The 18,563-nt window shown below is 50.3% G+C and overlaps 1 protein-coding gene across 1 annotated transcript in view; it reads right to left on the reverse strand.

The window, feature by feature from the left end:
• Positions 1 to 7,746: 7,746 nt before the first annotated feature.
• LOC143839502 (uncharacterized) overlaps positions 7,747 to 18,563 on the reverse strand; it is a 266,540-nt gene continuing 255,723 nt past the window's right edge. The window contains exon 3 of the mRNA XM_077345608.1: positions 7,747 to 10,497. Within this exon, the coding sequence (XP_077201723.1) occupies positions 8,514 to 10,497 (1,984 nt within the window). The 3' untranslated portion in view covers positions 7,747 to 8,513. The remainder of the gene's footprint in view (positions 10,498 to 18,563) is intronic.

Genomic DNA, 18,563 nt, shown 5'->3' on the forward strand with positions numbered 1-18,563 from the left:
AATTAGAAAGCACCAACAAGCTGGCAATGCGAAGCAACAAGGACAGTTGCAGTCCATTAATTTGCGCAGGCCCGCTGCTCACTGGCAGAGGACGGTATCCAGAACATTGCTGGGATGTCATGCTCAGGTTCTCTTTGTGATTTCCCCTCCTCCCAGCCTGGCTGGCTGATCCCTATTGCCCGCTTGTGCCTCCAGGCATCCCTTTCAAGTTTTTTCCCCTAGCTATGTTATGCTCATCTTCGTCCTTGGAAGAGTGAAATTTCTCACCTCCAGCTTCCTCGCAGCTGGATTAATACCTGGGAACCCAGAATTCAGTCTCTGGTTTTTGCACCCCACTGGATCAAAGGGACAGTGTATGAGAACTGGTTTCCCCTGCGCTTTGTTAGGGAAGTCACCCCCTAGGAGGTATAAACCCTGCTCCCCCCTTTTTGTTTCATAGAATCATAGAATCCTAGAGTTGGAAGGGACCTCCTGGGTCATCTAGTCCAACCCCCTGCACTATGCAGGACACTCACAACCCTATTGCTCACCCACTGTCACCTGCCACCCCCTTGAACCTTCCCAGAATCAGCCTCTCCGTCAGATGGCTCTCCAGCCTCTGATTAAAAATCTCCAAAGATGGAGAACCCACCACCTCCCGAGGAAGCCTGTTCCACTGAGGAACTGCTCTGGCTGTCAGGAACTTCTTCCGGATGTTTAGATGGGATTTCTTTTGCATTAATTTCATCCCATTGGTTCTGGACTGTCCCTCCAGGGCAAGAGAGAACAACTCTGCTCCATCCTCCGCACTTTTAAATACTTGGTTATCAGATTCCCTCTCGGTCATCTCCTCTCCCGGCTAAACAGACCAAGCTCCCCCAATCTTTCTTCATAGGTCTTGGTCTCCAAACCCCTCACCATCTTTGTTGCCGTTCTCTGGACATGCTCCAGTTTGTCTACATCCCTCTTCAACTGGGGCCCCCAAAACTGAACACAGGACTCCAAGTGAGGCCGAACCAGAGCAGAGCAAAGCGGTACCATCACCTCCTGCAATCTGGACACGATACTACGTTTATAATCCCCAATAAAGACGGTAATGCTTTTAGGCTAAGTATTGTCATTGTGGTTCTGTCTTCAAAAGGGGCTTTTCCTACAAGCCGTTCTCCGAGGAACCTGGCACAGGATCATGGCAGGAGGCTGGCAACTGGGCACATCCTGACATTTCCCAGGCTCCAGCCTGCAACCCGAAATAAGTTGCTTATTTGTGGCTTAAGCAGATGAGAAGGAAATGGTTAGGCAGGTGGGAAGAGGATTGCTAGTTGGCCTGTTTCTTAGAAACAGGTGTGCATTACCCTCCTGCTGTCCAGGTGATTAAAAAAAATGCAAAAGGAAATAGAAATAAGAGAGAGGCTACTGTTTAGCCATTTGGTTTAGGCCAGGGGTGGCCCCAGGGGCTCATGGTAATTGTAGTCCATGGATATTTGGAGAGTCATAGTTGGGCCACCCCGCTGTTTAGGGTTGTTTTCCTCCTTTGGGTTGTTATCCTCCAGGTGAGGCCGGGAGATCTCCCCAAATTACAATTGACCTCCGATTCCTCTGGGGGAAAGAAAAGGCTGCTTTGGAGAGTGAATTGTATGGCGCTAGAGCGCATTGATGTCCCTGTTTCCAAATGCTGGAGGGTAAAGTGTGTGGCATTTTACAGAGTTGAAGAAGAGAAGAAGGAGAGTTGGTTCTTATATGCCACTTTTCCGTACCCGAAGGAGGCTCAAAGTGGCTTACAGTCGGCTTCCCTTTCCTCTCCCCACAACAGACACCCTGTGGGGTGGGTGAGGCTGAGAGAGCCCTGATATAACTGGAGAAGAAGAAGAGTTGGTTCTTATATGCCACTTTTCTCTCCCTGAAGGAGTCTCAAAGCGGCTTCCAATCGCCTTCCCTTCCTCTCCCCACAACAGACACCCTGTGAGGAAGGTGGGGCTGAGAGAGCCCTGAGATTACTGAAGAAGAAGAGTTGGTTCTTATATGCTGCATTTTTCTACCCAAAGGAGTCTCAAAGTGGCTTACAGTCGGCTTCCCTTTCCTCCCCCCACAACAGACACCCTGTGAGGTAGGTGAGGCTGAGAGAGCCCTGATATCACTGCTCGGTCAGAACAGTTTTATCAGAGCCATGGCGAGCCCAAGGTCATCCAGCTGGCTGCATGTGGGGGAGCGCAGAATCGAACCCGGCATGCCAGATTAGAAGTCCGCGCTCCTAACCACGACACCAAACTGGCTCTTGAGACCCTTCCCCTCCCCAAACCCTTGTTGGCAGAGTTTAAAAATGCAAAGGAGGGGGTGAAATACACAAAAGGAGGAGCAAAGCCCTGGATGCGTAAAAAATAAATAATCTTACTGAGATGAGAAACAGCTTTATTAAATATTATTATTTATTAACTGGACTTATTGCCCGCCACCCTGGGTGAACCGGATCGTGGCGGGTTACAAAAATAGGTTCCAATATAACCCCCCCCCCCCGATAAAAGCTTCATTAAAACCCAGTCAAAAAGCACAACGATATAATGGCCAGAAGAAAAGAAGAGAGGAGAGAGATGGTCCTAGCTGTCTAACTGACTAATAGTTGTTCTTCTAGTGGCAAGCAGGGAGGATGGAAGAGTCAAGGAGCAGGAAATCTCCGAGTGAGCCAACTGGGACATAGGAAGTTCCTGAGTTAAATATGTTAACTAAGCCAGGGGTAGTCAACCTGTGGTCCTCCAGATGTTCATGGGAATTGTAGTCCTTGAACATCTGGAGGACCACAGGTTGACTACCCCTGAACTACGCATCTCCCCCAATTTGGGTTGTTAAGTCCTTCCTGGCCACCAACGGGGGATGAGGGGCAGGGTTGCCAGATGGAGTTTGGCTGACTCCTGGAGATTTGGGGATGGACCCTGGCGAGGACACAAATTTCTGTGGGGTACAAAGCCATACAGTTCACCTTCCAAAACATCAGTTTTCTCCAGGGGAGCTGATCTCTGTAGATGAGTTGTAATTCCAGGGGATTCTCCCATTCTATGATTCAATGAGAGGAGAGAGATAGTCCTAACAGTCTAACCGACTAACTTAGCAGGATATTCTTCTCATGTTTTTGAATCCCACACAATGCAGCTCTTGCATATTCCAACCATCCTGATCTTCTCATCCTCCCTCCCTCCCAGGAATTTCCCAGCTCCAGGATCTTCCCAACCCTACTGCAGCTACTAATACCTGGAACATTTGAGGGTTGGCCCCGAGAAGGGTGCAGCCCCCCCCCCAAAACTCCACAAATTCCACCCAAAAGTTTGTGATCAACTTGAAAACTTTAAACACGGACAAAAGATTTAAAGGGCAAAATTGGGGACTGTGCATGGCTCACGACGGAAACTGACCCTGGGAAACATGGATCATATACAGTTGTGTGTTATTTTCTACCCCATCTCCTCACCCTGGTCTTATTTGTAAGATTGCTTCCTGCTGCTACAGCTACAGAAGGTTTCTTCACCTCTTCTGCAACTGTCCTTCAGTTACCAGCTTGCGAGATTTTTGTCTTATGATGCAACCCCAAGATACTCACAAGAAACGTTTCCTGGGGGTGTCGGCCACTTTAGTGCGATTTGGGGGAAGGATCACTGAGAGATCTTAGGTTCAGGTGGGTCGCTGCATGGGTCTGAAGCAGGAGAACAAAGTGGGAGTCCAGGGGCACCATGAAGGCCAACACAGTTTAATTCTGGCTAGATGTGTTTGTGTGCATGCACACTTGGATACGAAGCAGTTGGCACATGCACGAAAGCTTATATTTTGAATACAACTGGGTTGGTCTTCAAGATGCCCCTGGATTCGAACTTTGGTTTGAGTAATCTTAGAAGAAGAAGGAGAAGAGTTGGTTCTTATATGCCACTTTTCTCTACCCAAAGGAGTCTCTAAGCGGCTTACATTCGCCTTCCCTTCCTCTCCCCACAACAGGCACCCTGTGAGGGAGGGGAGGCTGAGAGAGCCCTGAGATTACTGAGGAAGAAGAAGAAGAGCTGGTTCTTATAGACTGCTTTTCTCTACCCGAAGGAGTCTGAGAGCAGCTTATATTCACCTTCCCTTTCCTCTCCCCACAACAGACACCCTGTGAGGTGGGGGAGGCTGAGAGAGCCCTGAGATTACTGAAGAAGAAGAGTTTGTTCTTATCTGCTTCTTTTCTGTACCCGAAGGAGTCTCAAAGCGGCTTACGATCACCATAAAACAGTTGAGTCACCCAGCAAAAATCCATGTGCTACATTTTCCAAGCTCAGTACAGCCTACGGCCAGGCAGAAGCTCTGCTAGGTAAAGCCACGCCCACCTCCATTCACTTTAAAAAAAATACTTGGCAGGCACCAGGAAAGGCTTTGTGGGTGCCCTAATGCCCACGAGCATAACGTTGGGGAATCCTGTTTTAGCAGACTGCATACATCCATGTTCCAGCTTCTACTAAGAACTTGCCAGTGCTTTTTGTTTTGGAGCGGGAAGGGAGACAGGTTAATATGAAATTCCATTGACTCCGACGTGACTCTCCTTCTCATGCACCTGGGATACCAAATCTGTATTCTGTGTGGGGAGATGAAAGAGACAAGAAGAAGAAGAAGGAGAAGAAGAAGGAGAAGAAGAAGAGTTGGGGCCATTTCGCACGGGGATCTTTGTTGCAAATTGTTTGCGGAATGAAAAATCGCCATTTAAAATAGTGGAATTCGTCGTTTTGCACACCTGGCTTTGTAGTGGAATCAGTTGCGTTTTTTAGCATTTCCCACAGGCTTCCGGTCTCGGCAGAAATCGCTAGAAAGGAAGCGCTATTGCCAAGCTCGTCCCGCCCCTGGCCGTCAAGCAGCCAATGGGCAGCCATTAGCATGCTCCCAAACAGCCGCTTTCCCTTTAAGAAAGGTTAAAAAAAAAAAAAACAGACCCATAGCAACGAATCTAGGTAGATTCGTTGCTACGGAGAGACCCATCCAGCTGCCTAATGTGAGCTGTCGTTTGATTGTATGATCGTTTGCACGCTGCCTCGAGTGATAAAAAAAAATTCCCCCCCCCCTTCTCACGGGCTCGATTTTCGGCTGAATTTATGTGTAAAAAATAAAGGGACTTTATTTCAGCAAACGGGCTTTTAAGTGGTTTGTGCTTAGTGACTAAAGGTGAAGGACTGAAGCCAGGGAAGCCTCTAAACAGAAAGAGGCTCGCCGGTGCAATTTTCCCAGTGCTGTGGTGAGCCCAAGGTCACCCAGCTGGCTGCATGTGGGGGAATGGGGAATCAAGCCCGGCTCACCAGATTAGAAATCTGTGCTCCTAACCCCTACACCAAGCTGACTGGGAGAATGCAGCTATGTCCTTCAATAAAGACTGACAAACGAATGCTTCAGATAAACACCAGGGGATGGGAGTGGAAGCACAGAATAAATTGTGGCCAAGGTTACACCCAGAAGCATGTGGTAAGAGCAAACTTCGTCCTTTGTTCCTCCTGTGTATTTTTTCTTCTCGGCTCCATGGGGGCATGTTCTGGCTTGAGAGAAGATGAAAAAGCAACAGGACACCCTGATCAAATTTCCCGTGAGTCATGCAATGAATAATATTCTCTGAGCCATTAATCACGTCCATTTTGGCTTACTTACTCCCTGCATCCACCTGGCGGCCAGATGATGTATTTAACTGTTTTCTTGCATCCTGAATATACATCTAAATAGTTGGGTTTAGGTTGATCTGGCTCTCACAGGCATCCCAAAGAGTACTGGTGGAATTCAAACATGCAAAAGAGCAAAGCACCAACTGCTCAAAGAACAAAATCGTTTTGTTAAGAAGAGAAAAAGCTTTGTAAGGAAGAGAGGGGAGAGACAGTCCTAACAGTCTAATCGACTAATTTTGTTCTTCCAGAGGTAATCGGGGAGGAAATTGTCTCAAAAAACACAGGAAGCATCCAGTTGAGTCAAGCAGGAGATTACTGGAAAAATGTCAGAAAGTTCCTAATCTAACTATGCTAAATACACATCTCCTCTGATGCCCCCTGCAGGATATTCGTCACGCAATGCTGAATTGTGCATACTACAGATCTTGCAAATTCCAGCAAACAGAACCTGTGGCACCAAGGTTTACTCAGCTGAGTACAGCACTGTGCAACTGGGAGGAAATGGTTTGGACCAATGGAAGAAGAAGGTGGCAAATGGTGTACAGCACAAGGAAGTGATGTCAGGCAAGAGGAAATGATGTAAGGTAAGAGGAAGGCATGTTGGGTGGGAACGGATAAAATGATTGAAGTAATGTTTTATCAGCTTCATTTTAAGGTTTTAAATGTTTCACTGTATGTATTTTTCCTCTTTGTTGTAAACCAGGGGTAGTCAACCTGCGGGCCTCCAGATGTCCATGGACTACAATTCCCATGAGCCCCTGCCAGCGTTCGCAGGTTGACTACCCCTGTTGTAAACCACCCCGAGACCTTTTTGGAGAGGGGCGGCCTAGAAATCCAAGAAATAAAATTTAAAATTTGTGGGAGGAAGTGACTTCATGGGAGCGGGAAGCTCTTGTGGGCTTGATCTTTGACCACAGGAAGTGAAATCTTGTTGGTAATTAGCTCCCTCCATGTCTTCCCCCAGAGTCTGCTAATTTGACAAGCGTCTGTCGTGCTACATACCTGTGCTAATCTCTGTAGCCGAGGATACTTTTCTAGTGGAAACCAAGGGTTGAAAGATGCATATTAATTATCTTTCCTGGTTGCTTCTTGCTATAGGGAGACTCTCAACTGCTAAGGTAAAACAGAAGTCTTGGGTTTTGCAGGTGAGCAGATAGACTCCTAGAATCCTAGAGTGGGAAGGGGCCATGGAGGCCATCTAGTCCCACCCCCTGCTCAGTGCAGGATCAGCTTCCAGCATCCAGGAGAAGGATCTGTCCAGCCGCTGCTTGAAGACTGCCAGTGAGGGGGAGCTCCCCACCTCCTGAGGCAGCCCCTTCCACTGCTGAACTAGACTCCTAGAATCCTAGAGTGGGAAGGGGCCATCCAGGCCATCTAGTCCACCCCCTGCTCAGTGCAGGATCAGCCTCCAGCATCCAGGAGAAGGATCTGTCCAGCCGCTGCTTGAAGACGGCCAGTGAGGGGGAGCTCCCCACCTCCTTAGGCAGCCTGTTCCACTGCTGAACTAGATTCCTAGAATCCTAGAGTGGGAAGGGGCCATGCAGGCCATCCAGTCCCACCCCCTGCTCAGGGCAGGATCAGCCTCAAGCACCCAGGAGAAGGATCTGTCCAGCCACTGCTTGAAGACGGCCAGTGAGGGGGAGCTCCCCACCTCCTTAGGCAGCCCATTCCACAGCTGAACTAGACTCCTAGAATACTAGAGTGGGAAGGGCCCATGAGGTCATCTAGTCCTACCCCCTCATTAAGGCAGGATCAGCCTCAAGCATCCAGGAGAAGTCTCCAGAGGTTCTGGATTTAGGGTTGCCACTTCGGGATGGGGAAACCTTGGATACTTTAAGGGTGGAGGCTGCAAGGGGGGTGGTTGAGGAGGGGCTGGGGAGGGGTGGGACTTCAGAGGGATATAACGCCATACAGTACAATTTCTATGCAGCCATTTTCTCCAGGGGAACTGATCTGTGTCACCTGGAGATGAGCTGTAATTCCAGGGGCATCCCCAGGTCCCACCTGAAGGCTGGCATCCCTGCAGGATCAGCCCAATATGTGTGAATAAGCAGACACAGGGAGAAAACAGAATGGAGGACAAAACAGAGAAGTCGCTTAGATCAATGCACCAAGATTTATTGACTATTGACTTGTAGTACACCAACGGGACATATACAGCAGGGACGCAGAAAATTCAAGCAAGGCTTTTCCTGTGAATATTATCACCCCTTTTCAACCCTCCCCTCCCTTTCTACGGGCAAACCTTTCCTGCATCTCTAGAGACACATAAGCTGTTTTGCTGTCTCTCTGTTAATCCAGTTTCGGCAGGACCCCTGTTTGTTCTGGTGGAGTTCTCCTTTGCTGGACGGTTTTCGGAAGAGATTGGATGGACCCTTGTCAGGAAGGTGTGTTCTTAAGTCCCAGAGAAGGTGAGGGGCTGGACTGGATGTCCCTCGAGGTTGTCTTCCAGCTCTCATGTGATTCTGATTCTGGTCTTTAACTGGAGATGCCGGGGATTGAACCTGGGACCTTCTGCCTGCCAAGCAGAAGCTCTGCCCCTGAGCTACAGCCCCTGGCTTTTCAGAGTACATCGGCGATTACATCTTAGTGTCAATGCTAATTAGATAGAGCGAAGAGTTGATTAGAGAAAATGATAAGAAGGGAGGGGGAAAAAGTCCTATAAATCCAGAGAAAGCGACTGGAATTTAGGTTCCTGTGGCTGCACTAAAAGCAGAGGGGATCGTGGCCCTACTCTCCCACAGTGCAGAGTAAAATTACTTGGCCGCAAAAAGGCTGTTTTAGAGCTGATTAAAGGAACGGATGGAAACGTCCACAGAATGCTAATAGTAAAGTTGGGCTTTTGGGTCACAATCCTCCTCTGCCGTGCCAGCGTGGCTTCTCTTACTTCTTCCGGGCCACGAGGTACTCGTACAGCGGGTTGCTGACAAAGGGCAATTGGGATTCATCTGTCTTCTCTTGCGGGGTGTTGGGCTCTTGCGCACCTGGCTGGCTTTTGCTCTGTCCCCTGCGTGGTGGGTTTGGGGCACCAGCTTGGTTCTCCTCCTCGAGCGTTGGCTGAGGTTCTTGAACCTGCTGGCTGCTTCCACCAGCCCTCGTTGTCACAGACCGACTGCTGCCTTCTCTGCGGGATTGTTCTTGAGCTCCTGTTTTCACGGACCCTTTAACGGCGATCGCCGCTCTGGGATCGGGTTTGGGTTCACCTGATCTGCTTTGCACGGCCTCCGTGGTCTGTGGATCACGTGGCTGGGTCCTAGACCCCAGTTCTTGTGGCTTTGACCGACTAGGCTCATTTCTTTGGGATCCTGTCCGCCCTGCCTGTGGCTTCTCAACCCCTCTGGACGGAGGCTCTGAAGATCCTCTTCCGCCTGGTCCCGTCTGAACATTCTGGCTCGGTCCTGATTCACGTGGCTTTTCTGCCCTCTGCTCACCTTCTCTGGAGTCAGTTCCACGGGGAAGTGGTCTGCCCACATCACCCTCTTCTGCTTGAGGCTTACGAAGGCATCGTGGCTGCTGAGCCTGTGTACAGGGTTCAGGACCCGTTGGAGAAGCTCTTCTCCTTTCACCCGTGGCAGGAGTCTCACGCGATGGGGGTCTCCTCTGCTCACTTTCTGTTGGTTTACCCTCATTACGTTGGGCTCTTCTCTGCTCGCACTCTCTTGATTCGGTCTTGTGTTGCTGGTAGCTCCTCTGTTCAGCCTCTCTTTGTTCAGACCCAGGGTCCCGAGACCTCCTCTGCTCCTCAGCCTCACTTGTGGCTGACGCACGTGACCTTCTCTGCTCATCATCTTTTGGTTCAGACTCGGATTCCTGAGACCTCCTCTGCTCCTCAGTCTCTCTTGGGGCTGACTCACGTGACCTCCTCTGCTCATCATCTTTTGGTTCAGACTTGGGGTCCTGAGACCTCCTTTGCTCCTCAGCGTCACTTGGGGCTGACTCACGTGACCTCCTCTGCTCATCATCTTTTGGTTCAGACTCGGGTTCCTGAGACCGCCTTTGCTCCTCGGCCTCTCTTGTGGCTGAGTCATGTGACCTCCTCTGCTCAACCTCTCTTGTTTCAGACTCAGGGTCCTGAGACCTCCTCTGCTCAACCTCCCTTGTTTCAGATTTGGGGTCCTGAGACCTCCTCTGCTCCTCAGCCTCTCTTGGGGCTGACTCACGTGACCTCCTCTGCTCATCATCTTTTGGTACAGACTCAGGGTTCTGAGACCTCCTCTGCTCCTCAGCCTCTCTTGGGGCTGACTCACGTGACCTCCTCTGCTCATCATCTTTTGGTACAGACTCAGGGTTCTGAGACCTCCTCTGCTCCTCAGCCTCTCTTGGGGCTGACTCACGTGACCTCCTCTGGTCAACCTCTCTTGTTTCAGAGTCACCTGGCCGAGACCTCCTCTGCTCATCATCTTTTGGTTCAGACTCGGGATCCTGAGACCTCCTCTGCTCCTCAGCCTCTCTTGTGGCTGACTCACGTGACCTCCTCTGCTCATCCTCTCTTGCTTGGCCACGTGGCCAAGACCTCCTCTGCTCGATGTCTTTTGGTTCAGACTCACGTTGATGAGACCTTTGCTGTTCAACCTCTCTTTGTTCAGACTCGTGTTCCTGGGACCTCCTCTGCTCATCCTCTCTTGCTTGGCCACGTGGCCAAGACCTCCTCTGCTCGATGTCTTTTGGTTCAGACTCACGTTGATGAGACCTTTGCTGTTCAACCTCTCTTTGTTCAGACTCGTGTTCCTGGGACCTCCTCTGCTCATCCTCTCTTGCTTGGACACGTGGCCAAGACCTCCTCTGCTCGATGTCTTTTGGTTCAGACTCACGTTGATGAGACCTTTGCTGTTCAACCTCTCTTTGTTCAGACCCGTGTTCCTGGGACCTCCTCTGCTCATCCTCTTTTGTATCAGAGTCACGTGGCCGAGACCTCCTCTGCTCAACGTCTCTCGGTTCAGACTCGTTTGGGTGAGACCGTCTCTGCTCACCCTCTCTTGTCTCATACTCGTATTGCTGGAATCTCTGTTCATCTGGGACTGCATGGTCAAATGTCTGTTGCCTGGTTCTTCCAGAATCTCTTGCCACTTGTTGACGTGACCGGGAATTTCTCTGCTCATCCTCTCTGGTTGCTCTTTCTTCTGGTCGTTCCCTGTCTCCACTTTCTTGTAATTCACTCTGATGTGGTTGCCTTCTCCTCTGGTCATCCTCTCTTTGTTGATGGTCAGTGGATGGAAGGTTGATGTCATGACCATCTTCTTCCACATACGAATCCAGTCTATTCCTTTCGCCGTCTCTGGATTCTGCCTCATGTTGTTCACGTGTTCTCCTCTCGTCCTGCCTGGATTCTGGCTCACGTGGCTCACGTGTTCTCCTCTCGTCCTGCCTGGATTCTGGCTCACGTGGCTCACGTGGCTCACGTGTTCTCCTCTCATCCTGCCTGGATTCTGGCTCACGTGTTCTCCTTCTCTCATCCTGCCTGGATTCTGGCTCACGTGGCTCACGTGTTCTCCTTCTCTCGTCCTGCCTGGATTCTGGCTCACGTGGCTGAGGTTGCCTCCCATTGTAGAGTTCAGAGCCACGGGTCTGTTGCCGACTCCTCTCCCAGTCTCTTGCCTTGGGCTCATGTGTCTGGGTCCTGCTCCTTTCATCCTCTCTCGGTTCACACTCACGATATATGTGCTCGTAATGTATATATTCAGATTCACGTGACACTTGAGTTCTCTCTTCGCTAGCCGTGAATCCAGTCTCATAAGCTGGAGGCCTACTCTGATACCGCTCTCTTGAATTACTCTCAGATGAATAATAATGCTCATTCTGCTCTCTCTCTCTGGGCATGGGGTCATAATAATATTGGCCTCTTAGCTCATATTCCCCTCTTGGGTTGTGTGCTTCAGGCCGGACAATCTCATTTTCTCGAGATTCAGCTTCACGTGACTGGGGCCTCCTCCTTTCATCCCCTCTGGGTTCAGAGTCCCTTGGCTGGCTCTGTCTCCTAACATCTTCTCGGGTTAGGGGCTCCCTTGACTGGGACCTCTCCCTTTCATCATCCCTGGGTCTGACCTGATTTGTTTGGGGCCTTCTTTCTTCTTCATTTCTTAGTTCGTGTTCACTTGGCCGAGGCCTCCTTCCACCTTCACTTGGTTCAGGCTCATATTGACGGGGCCTTCTCCATCTGCTCTCTGCCTCTAGAGGTTCACGTTCATAATATGGTAGCCTTCTCTGGCTACGCTCTCTCAGTCCTTGAAGGCCTCGTCTCTCTCTGTCACTTGAGTCAGCATCATATGGCCTTCTCCTCTCTCCCTCGCCTGCTTCAGCATCATGAAGCCTTCTCCTCTCTTCCTCTCTTGGTTCAACATCATGAGACCAACTCCAGTCATCATCTGTAGGTTCTTGTTCTCGTGGTTGGGGTATTCGCCTCTCTTCCTTTCTTGGTTCAGCACCACGAGGTCTTCTTCTATCTTCCTCACCTGCTTCAGCATCATGACTTTGACGCCTTCTCCTCTCTTCCTCTCTTGGTTCAGCATCATGAGGCCTACTCCAGTCGTCATCTATTGGTTCTTGTTCTTGTGGTTGGAGTCTTCTCCTCTCTTCCTCTCTTGGTTCAGCACCACGAGATCTTCTTCTATCTTCCTCACCTGCTTCAGCATCATGAGTTTGACGCCTTCTCCTCTCTTCCTCTCTTGGTTGAGCATCATGAGGCCTACTCCAGTCATCTATTGGTTCTTGTTCTCGTGGTTGGAGTCTTCTCCTCTCTTCCTCTCTTGGTTCAGCACCACGAGGTCTTCTCCTCTCTCCCTCGCCTGCTTCAGCATCATGAGTTTGACGCCTTCTCCTCTCTTCCTCTCTTGGTTCAGCATCATGAGGCCTACTCCAGTTGTCATCTCTTGGTTCTTGTTCTCGTGGTTGGAGTCTTCTCCTCTCTTCCTCTTTTGGTTCAGCACCACGAGGTCTTCTTCTATCTTCCTCACCTGCTTCAGCATCATGAGTTTGACGCCTTCTCCTCTCTTCCTCTCTTGGTTCAGCATCATGAGGCCTACTCCAGTTGTCATCTCTTGGTTCTTGTTCTCGTGGTTGGAGTCTTCTCCTCTCTTCCTCTCTTGGTTCAGCACCACGAGGTCTTCTTCTATCTTCCTCACCTGCTTCAGCATCATGAGTTTGACGCCTTCTCCTCTCTTCCTCTCTTGGTTCAGCATCATGAGCCCTTCTCCAGTCATCTTCTATTGGTTCCTGTTCTCGTGGTTGGAGTCTTCTCCTCTCTTCCTCTCTTGTTTCAGCACCACGAGGTCTTCTTCTATCTTTCTCACCTGCTTCAGCATCATGAGTTTGACGCCTTCTCCTCTCTTCCTCTCTTGGTTCAGCATCATGAGCCCTTCTCCAGTCATCTTCTATTGGTTCTTGTTCTCGTGGTTGGAGTCTTCGCCTCTCTTCCTCTCTTGGTTCAACACCACGAGGTCTTCTCCTCTCTCCCTCGCCTGCTTCAGCATCATGAGTTTGACGCCTTCTCCTCTCTTCCTCTCTTGGTTCAGCATCATGAGGCCTTCTCCAGTCATTATCTCTTAGTTCTTCTTCTCGTGGTTGGGGTCTTCGCCTCTCTTCCTCTCTTGGTTCAGCATTGCAAGTATTTCTCCTCTCTCTTTCGCTTGGTGAAGCATCACGATACCTTCTTCTCTCTCCCTCAACCGCTTCAACATCACGTGTTTGAGATTCTCTCCTGTCTTCTTCCCTTGGTTCAGCATCATGCCGCTCAGTCCTTCTCCGGTCAACCCATCGTGGTGCAGTATGAGAATCCTGCTGCCGTCTCCAGACATGCTCTCTTGGTTGATCTCGTGGTTGGGATCTTCCTCTGTTGCTCTCTCTGGGTTCAATAGCTTGTGTTCGGGGCCTGCGCTCCACATTTACTCTTGGTTCTGGTGTATAATAATACTGCTGTTCTCTCTTATCGTCCTCTCGGGCTTCCGGTTCATTTCTGCGACCAGTTCTGGGCAATCGGTGGGGTTCTTCAGAATCGTGTCTTGTCTCAAAGCCACGTGGTTGATAACCATCCCTCTCATCTCCATTGGGATCAAGGTCATATGACCGATGCCTCTCCTCATCATGTGAGTAATCATCTCTCCTTTCATCTTCCTCTACTTGAGGCTCATGAGACGGGCGGCATCTTCCATAACCATTTCTGACTTCTCCTGGCTCACTCATGTGACAGCTGCTCCTTTCGTACATACGGGGCCTTCTCTGGTTGTCCTCTGCCACTCGGGGCTCAGATTCTTGTGGCTGGCGTGGGCTATCTCGTCTTGCTCTTTGGATGGGCTCTTGGGAACGGTGAGCTCTGTCTTCTTTGTGTGGCCGAGACTCATGTGATGGACGACGTCGGTCGCCCCGGGCTTCTTGTGACTGATATGGAGGTTCCTCTTCAACAGTTGTCTCCCTTTCCCTTGGTTGATGATACTCAACGTCATGTCTTGGCAGTTCAGGTTTATTGGCCCATTGATGAGCCTCCACATTGGTACGTGGCTGAGAATCATGTGGTAGACCTTCAAAATCTTCCTGGTCCCAAAGATCACGGGACGGACGGATTCTCCCTCGATCCCCTTGTGATTCACGGTTTCGTGCCTTGTCTGTTTGGCCTACAGACCGAACAGGACTGAGGTAGTCTCTCCTCTCCTCTCGACTTGTCAAAGATTCAGCTGGACGAGAGCATGTCAGGTCAGAACCTCTTCTCTCATGGGCATAAGTTCTTTCTTCTCCGTTATCCCGTGGCTGACGGCGGATCCTTTCTTCCCTCCATGAGTCCCTGTCACGTAGGGCTCCTCTGGCTTCTCTGTGCCGAGGGAGGCTTTCACGGGGCTGCAGGCGGCTGTAGCAAGCCTTAACCACTCTGAACATGATAATGAGGAACTCGTTGAAGTCGACCAAGGAGTCCTGGTTGAGGTCCAAGGGATGCAAAGCAAACTCAACTGCCTGAGGGTCGCGAGGGTTCTGAAAGACAGGAAGGCATGAAGAAAGAGAATTAGCCCCTTGGGCCTGCAAGCGGCTGGGCTGGCTACCCTACAATGCTTTCTATTTACTCTACTGGGATAACTCTTCGGTTGGGTGTGGAATTTGCACTAGAGCTTGGAAGACCAGGGTCCAGCTCTGCAGTCAGCTGTCAACACACATAAAGTTGCTTTGTACTGACCAACCAATAAATCTCAGGGCTCTCTCAACCTCACCCACCTCACAGGGTGTCTGTTGTGGGGAGAGGAAAGGGAAGGCGACTGGAAGCCACTTTGAGCCTCCTTCGGGTAGAGAAAAGCAGCATCTAAGAACCAGCTCTTCTTCTTCAGTAATCTCAGGGCTCTCTCAGCCCCACCTCCCTCACAGGGTGTCTGTTGTGGGGAGAGGAACGGGAAGGCAATTGGAAGCCCCTTTGAGACTCCTTCGGGTAGAGAAAAGCAGCATCTAAGAACCAGCTCTTCTTCTTCTTCAGTAATCTCAGGGCTCTCTCAGCCTCTCCTCCCTCACAGGGTGTCTGTGGTGGGGAGAGGAAAGGGAAGGCGATTGGAAGCCCCTTTGAGACTCCTTCGGGTAGAGAAAAGCGGCATATACTTCTTCTTTAGTAACTAGTGTATCTGTATAAATACTGATTGCATTTCAGATTTCAGGGGCTTCTATAGGGTGATTCAGGCAGAAGTCTCTTATTCCACAGCTTTTGAAAAAAAGATCTTTTCTTCTTATTGGTTTTTAATCAGTCCACTAATTCGTCTGATTATTGAGGGCATTGGAGCACCAAGTCACAAATCGAAAAAGAAATTTGAGAATGGACGCCACCAATCCTTGTGCTCCTGTGAGGGAAGTCTTCTAGATGCAATCTTCTACCTGCTAGAAGCGGTGGTAGCAAATTCCATCATCGCCCTTCTCCTCCTTCCCCCTTTCCCCCCTCCCCTCAAGATGGTATTAGGGTTCTGCCAAAATTGGGATGAGATCTTCCGCTGGGTTTTTTTCGACATCTTGCCGGTTTCATGTAGAGGTTGGTTTATGGTTATATGGGGTTTCATGGGGTTTTATTGGGGTTTTAACAAATCTGTAACCTGCCGCTAGCCTTCGGGAGCGGCGGGAAATAAATCGAATGAACAAACAAACAAATATCTCCATCCCAACCCAAGTTCAGCGTAGCTACAGAAGGTCCAGCGGCCCCACATTTAGGGGCCTTGACCTAATTTTCCTTGGGCTTGTCACCAAGAAGCCATCCGGATTCGTACTTCCGGGCATCCTGCTATTAAACCAAGGTGGCCCCCGCTCACCTCCAGAACCTCCGGGAACTCTTTCCGCATCAGCCTCTTCATCTCCCTCCTGTTGAGGGTGAAGCAGTCCCCGTCCCTCCTGGCGTACTTGTGGAAGACCCCGATGATGCTGCAGACGCTCTCCAGAAGCTGAGGCATCTTCTAGAATGTTCCGAGGGCGCTTCGAAGAAAAACAGGGACTATTAGGGGGAGGAGCCTTTCCTGGGCGGGGGGCTATTTTTATGCCCGTCAATTAAAATAAGGGGAAAATGTCTGCGGTGGATCTGTCTCTGTCTCTGTCTCTGTCTCTGTCTCTGTCTCTGTCTCTGTCTCTGTCTCTGTCTCTGTCTCTGTCTCTGTCTCTCTGTCTCTGTCTCTGTCTCTGTCGGTCTGTCTGTCTGTCTGTCTGTCTCTGTCTGTCTCTGTCTCTGTCTCTCTGTCTCTCTCTCTGTCTCTCCATCCATCCATCCCTCCCCTCTTCAAATTTTCAGGCCGCCACTCCCGAAACAACTAGCTCGTGGCGGTTTGCATAAATCTAAAATCCCATAAAACGGTAAAACAAAAAATCCCATAAAACGGCACACAAAAGCTGCCTTCTAGTACATCTGGCTCTTCAAGGTCAGTATTGAGCAGCTGTTCTTGGAAAGGACCCACTCTTGAGCAGCTGTTCTCCAGGGTCTCAGCTGAGGGTCTTTCACATCTCTTGCTTCCTGAGCTTTTAACTGGAGATACCACCACACCTGAATGGCTCGTGGCGGTTCACAATAAAAAAATCTCCCCACAATAAAATCCCCATAAAACAATCATAAAATCCCAGTCATAACATTGGAGCCCTAATTGCAACCACCCACTCTCCCCCTCTCCCACCCTCCCCCTCTCCCACCCTCCCCCTCTCCCACCCTCCAGCTCACAGACCTTCTAACCACAAACATCTCGGGGGAGCCATGATCTCACACATCAGTGAGGGCCCCGGATCTTCCTTGCCCTGGCCTCAACCGAAAACCTGGCGGTAGAGCTTCGTCTAGCAGGCCCTGTGGAACTGAGAAAGTTCCAAGAGGGCCTGCAGCTCTCCCTGGAGCTTATTCTACCAGGTAGGGGCCAGGGCTGAAAAGGTCAAAGCCAGGCAGACCAACCTCTGGCCTGGAATCTACAACATGTTCATACCTGCAAAGCGAAGAGCCCTGCGGAGAGCATAAGAAGATAGGCAGTCCCACAGATATGAAGGGCCCAGGCTGCGGATGGCCTTAATAATACCAGAGCTTTGAACTTCATCTGGGCTGCAACCGGTAACCAATGCAGCTGCCTCAGCACTGGCTGGATGTGGGCCCTCCAAGATGACCTAGTGAGGACCCTAGCAGCTGCATTTTGCACCAGTTGCAATTTGTGGACCCCCAAACACCCAGAAGACAGAGCATCCCAGCCCCAGACATAGGAACAGAAGGGAAGCCATTTTTTGACATTTTTAAACAGAGGCTGGAGAGCCATCTGACGGAGAGGCTGAATCTGTGAAGGTTCAAGGGGGTGGCAGGTGACAGTGGATGAGCGATACGGCGGTGAGTGTCCTGCATAGTGCAGGGGGGGGTGGACTAGATGACCCAGGAGGTCCCTTCCAACTCTGTTATTCTATGATTCTATGTTGGATCAAGTCAATGTCCCCATACCAACATTTCTAACCCACAAACATGGTGGACCAGTGGGTCCTTTCCAAGAACTCTTCAACGGCAGCCCCGGCAGGGCTTGCAGTCCAGCTTGGACAGCCCCAGGGCATGCCCCTGTGTGGTCAGGTCAGGTTTGTGCAAGGTTACCTTGGCTCACAGCTCTGTTTCTAGAGCTGGTGTGAACATCCGCCCAAAACCGAAATGCTGATCAGTTATTATTTTGGCAGCCATGTTCAGGATCAGCTCAAAGAGCCAAAGCTTTCACTTTGCTAATATCAGGACAAAAACAAAACAAACCCAGAATTTCATCTCCGTGTACCGATAAGCTTCTTTGGGAACACAGTTTTTCAAAGAGATTCAAGGTCTGTTTGAAGGACTAATGCAGCCACATGTACCTACCTCTGAGGTTGGAACAGAAGAGAAGCCATGTTGGATCAGGCCAGTGGCCCACCCAATCCAATGATCTGTGTCACGCAGGGGCCAGAGCCCAGGGGCCATCAGGAGGTCCACCAGTGGGGCCAGAACTCCAGAAGCCCTCCCACTCTTGCCCCCCAAGCACCAAGAAGACACAGCCTCACTGGCCCAAACATAAGAACTTACAAGAAGCCACGTTGAATGAAGCCAGTGACCCACTCAGTCTAACTTGTCACAATGCCCTTCAAGCATCAAGAACCTGAGAGAAGCCATGTTGGATCAGGCCAGTGGCCCCTCCAGTCCAACACTTGGTGTCACATGGCCCAGCCAAAACCCAGGGGCCATCAGGAGGTCCACCAGCAGGGTCAGAACTCCAGAAGGCCTCCCACTGTGGATCCCACCAAGCACAAAGAAGACAGAGCATCACTGCCTTGGATACTGCCCTGTTCATTGGCCCTTCAAGGGAACCAGTTAGTTCCTGTGGGGGACAGGGAGCTGTTCTTGATGGGCCATTGTATGGCCCACCAGGGCTCTTCTTAGGTTCTTATGTTATTAAGATGGTATTAAAAGAGGCATCCCCTTCAGCCGACGAATTCATTTTATTTAAAAGCTAACCACCCTAG

The sequence above is a fragment of the Paroedura picta genome, chromosome 1 (genome assembly GCF_049243985.1).
Source record: "Paroedura picta isolate Pp20150507F chromosome 1, Ppicta_v3.0, whole genome shotgun sequence".
Taxonomy (NCBI): Eukaryota; Metazoa; Chordata; class Lepidosauria; order Squamata; family Gekkonidae; genus Paroedura; species Paroedura picta.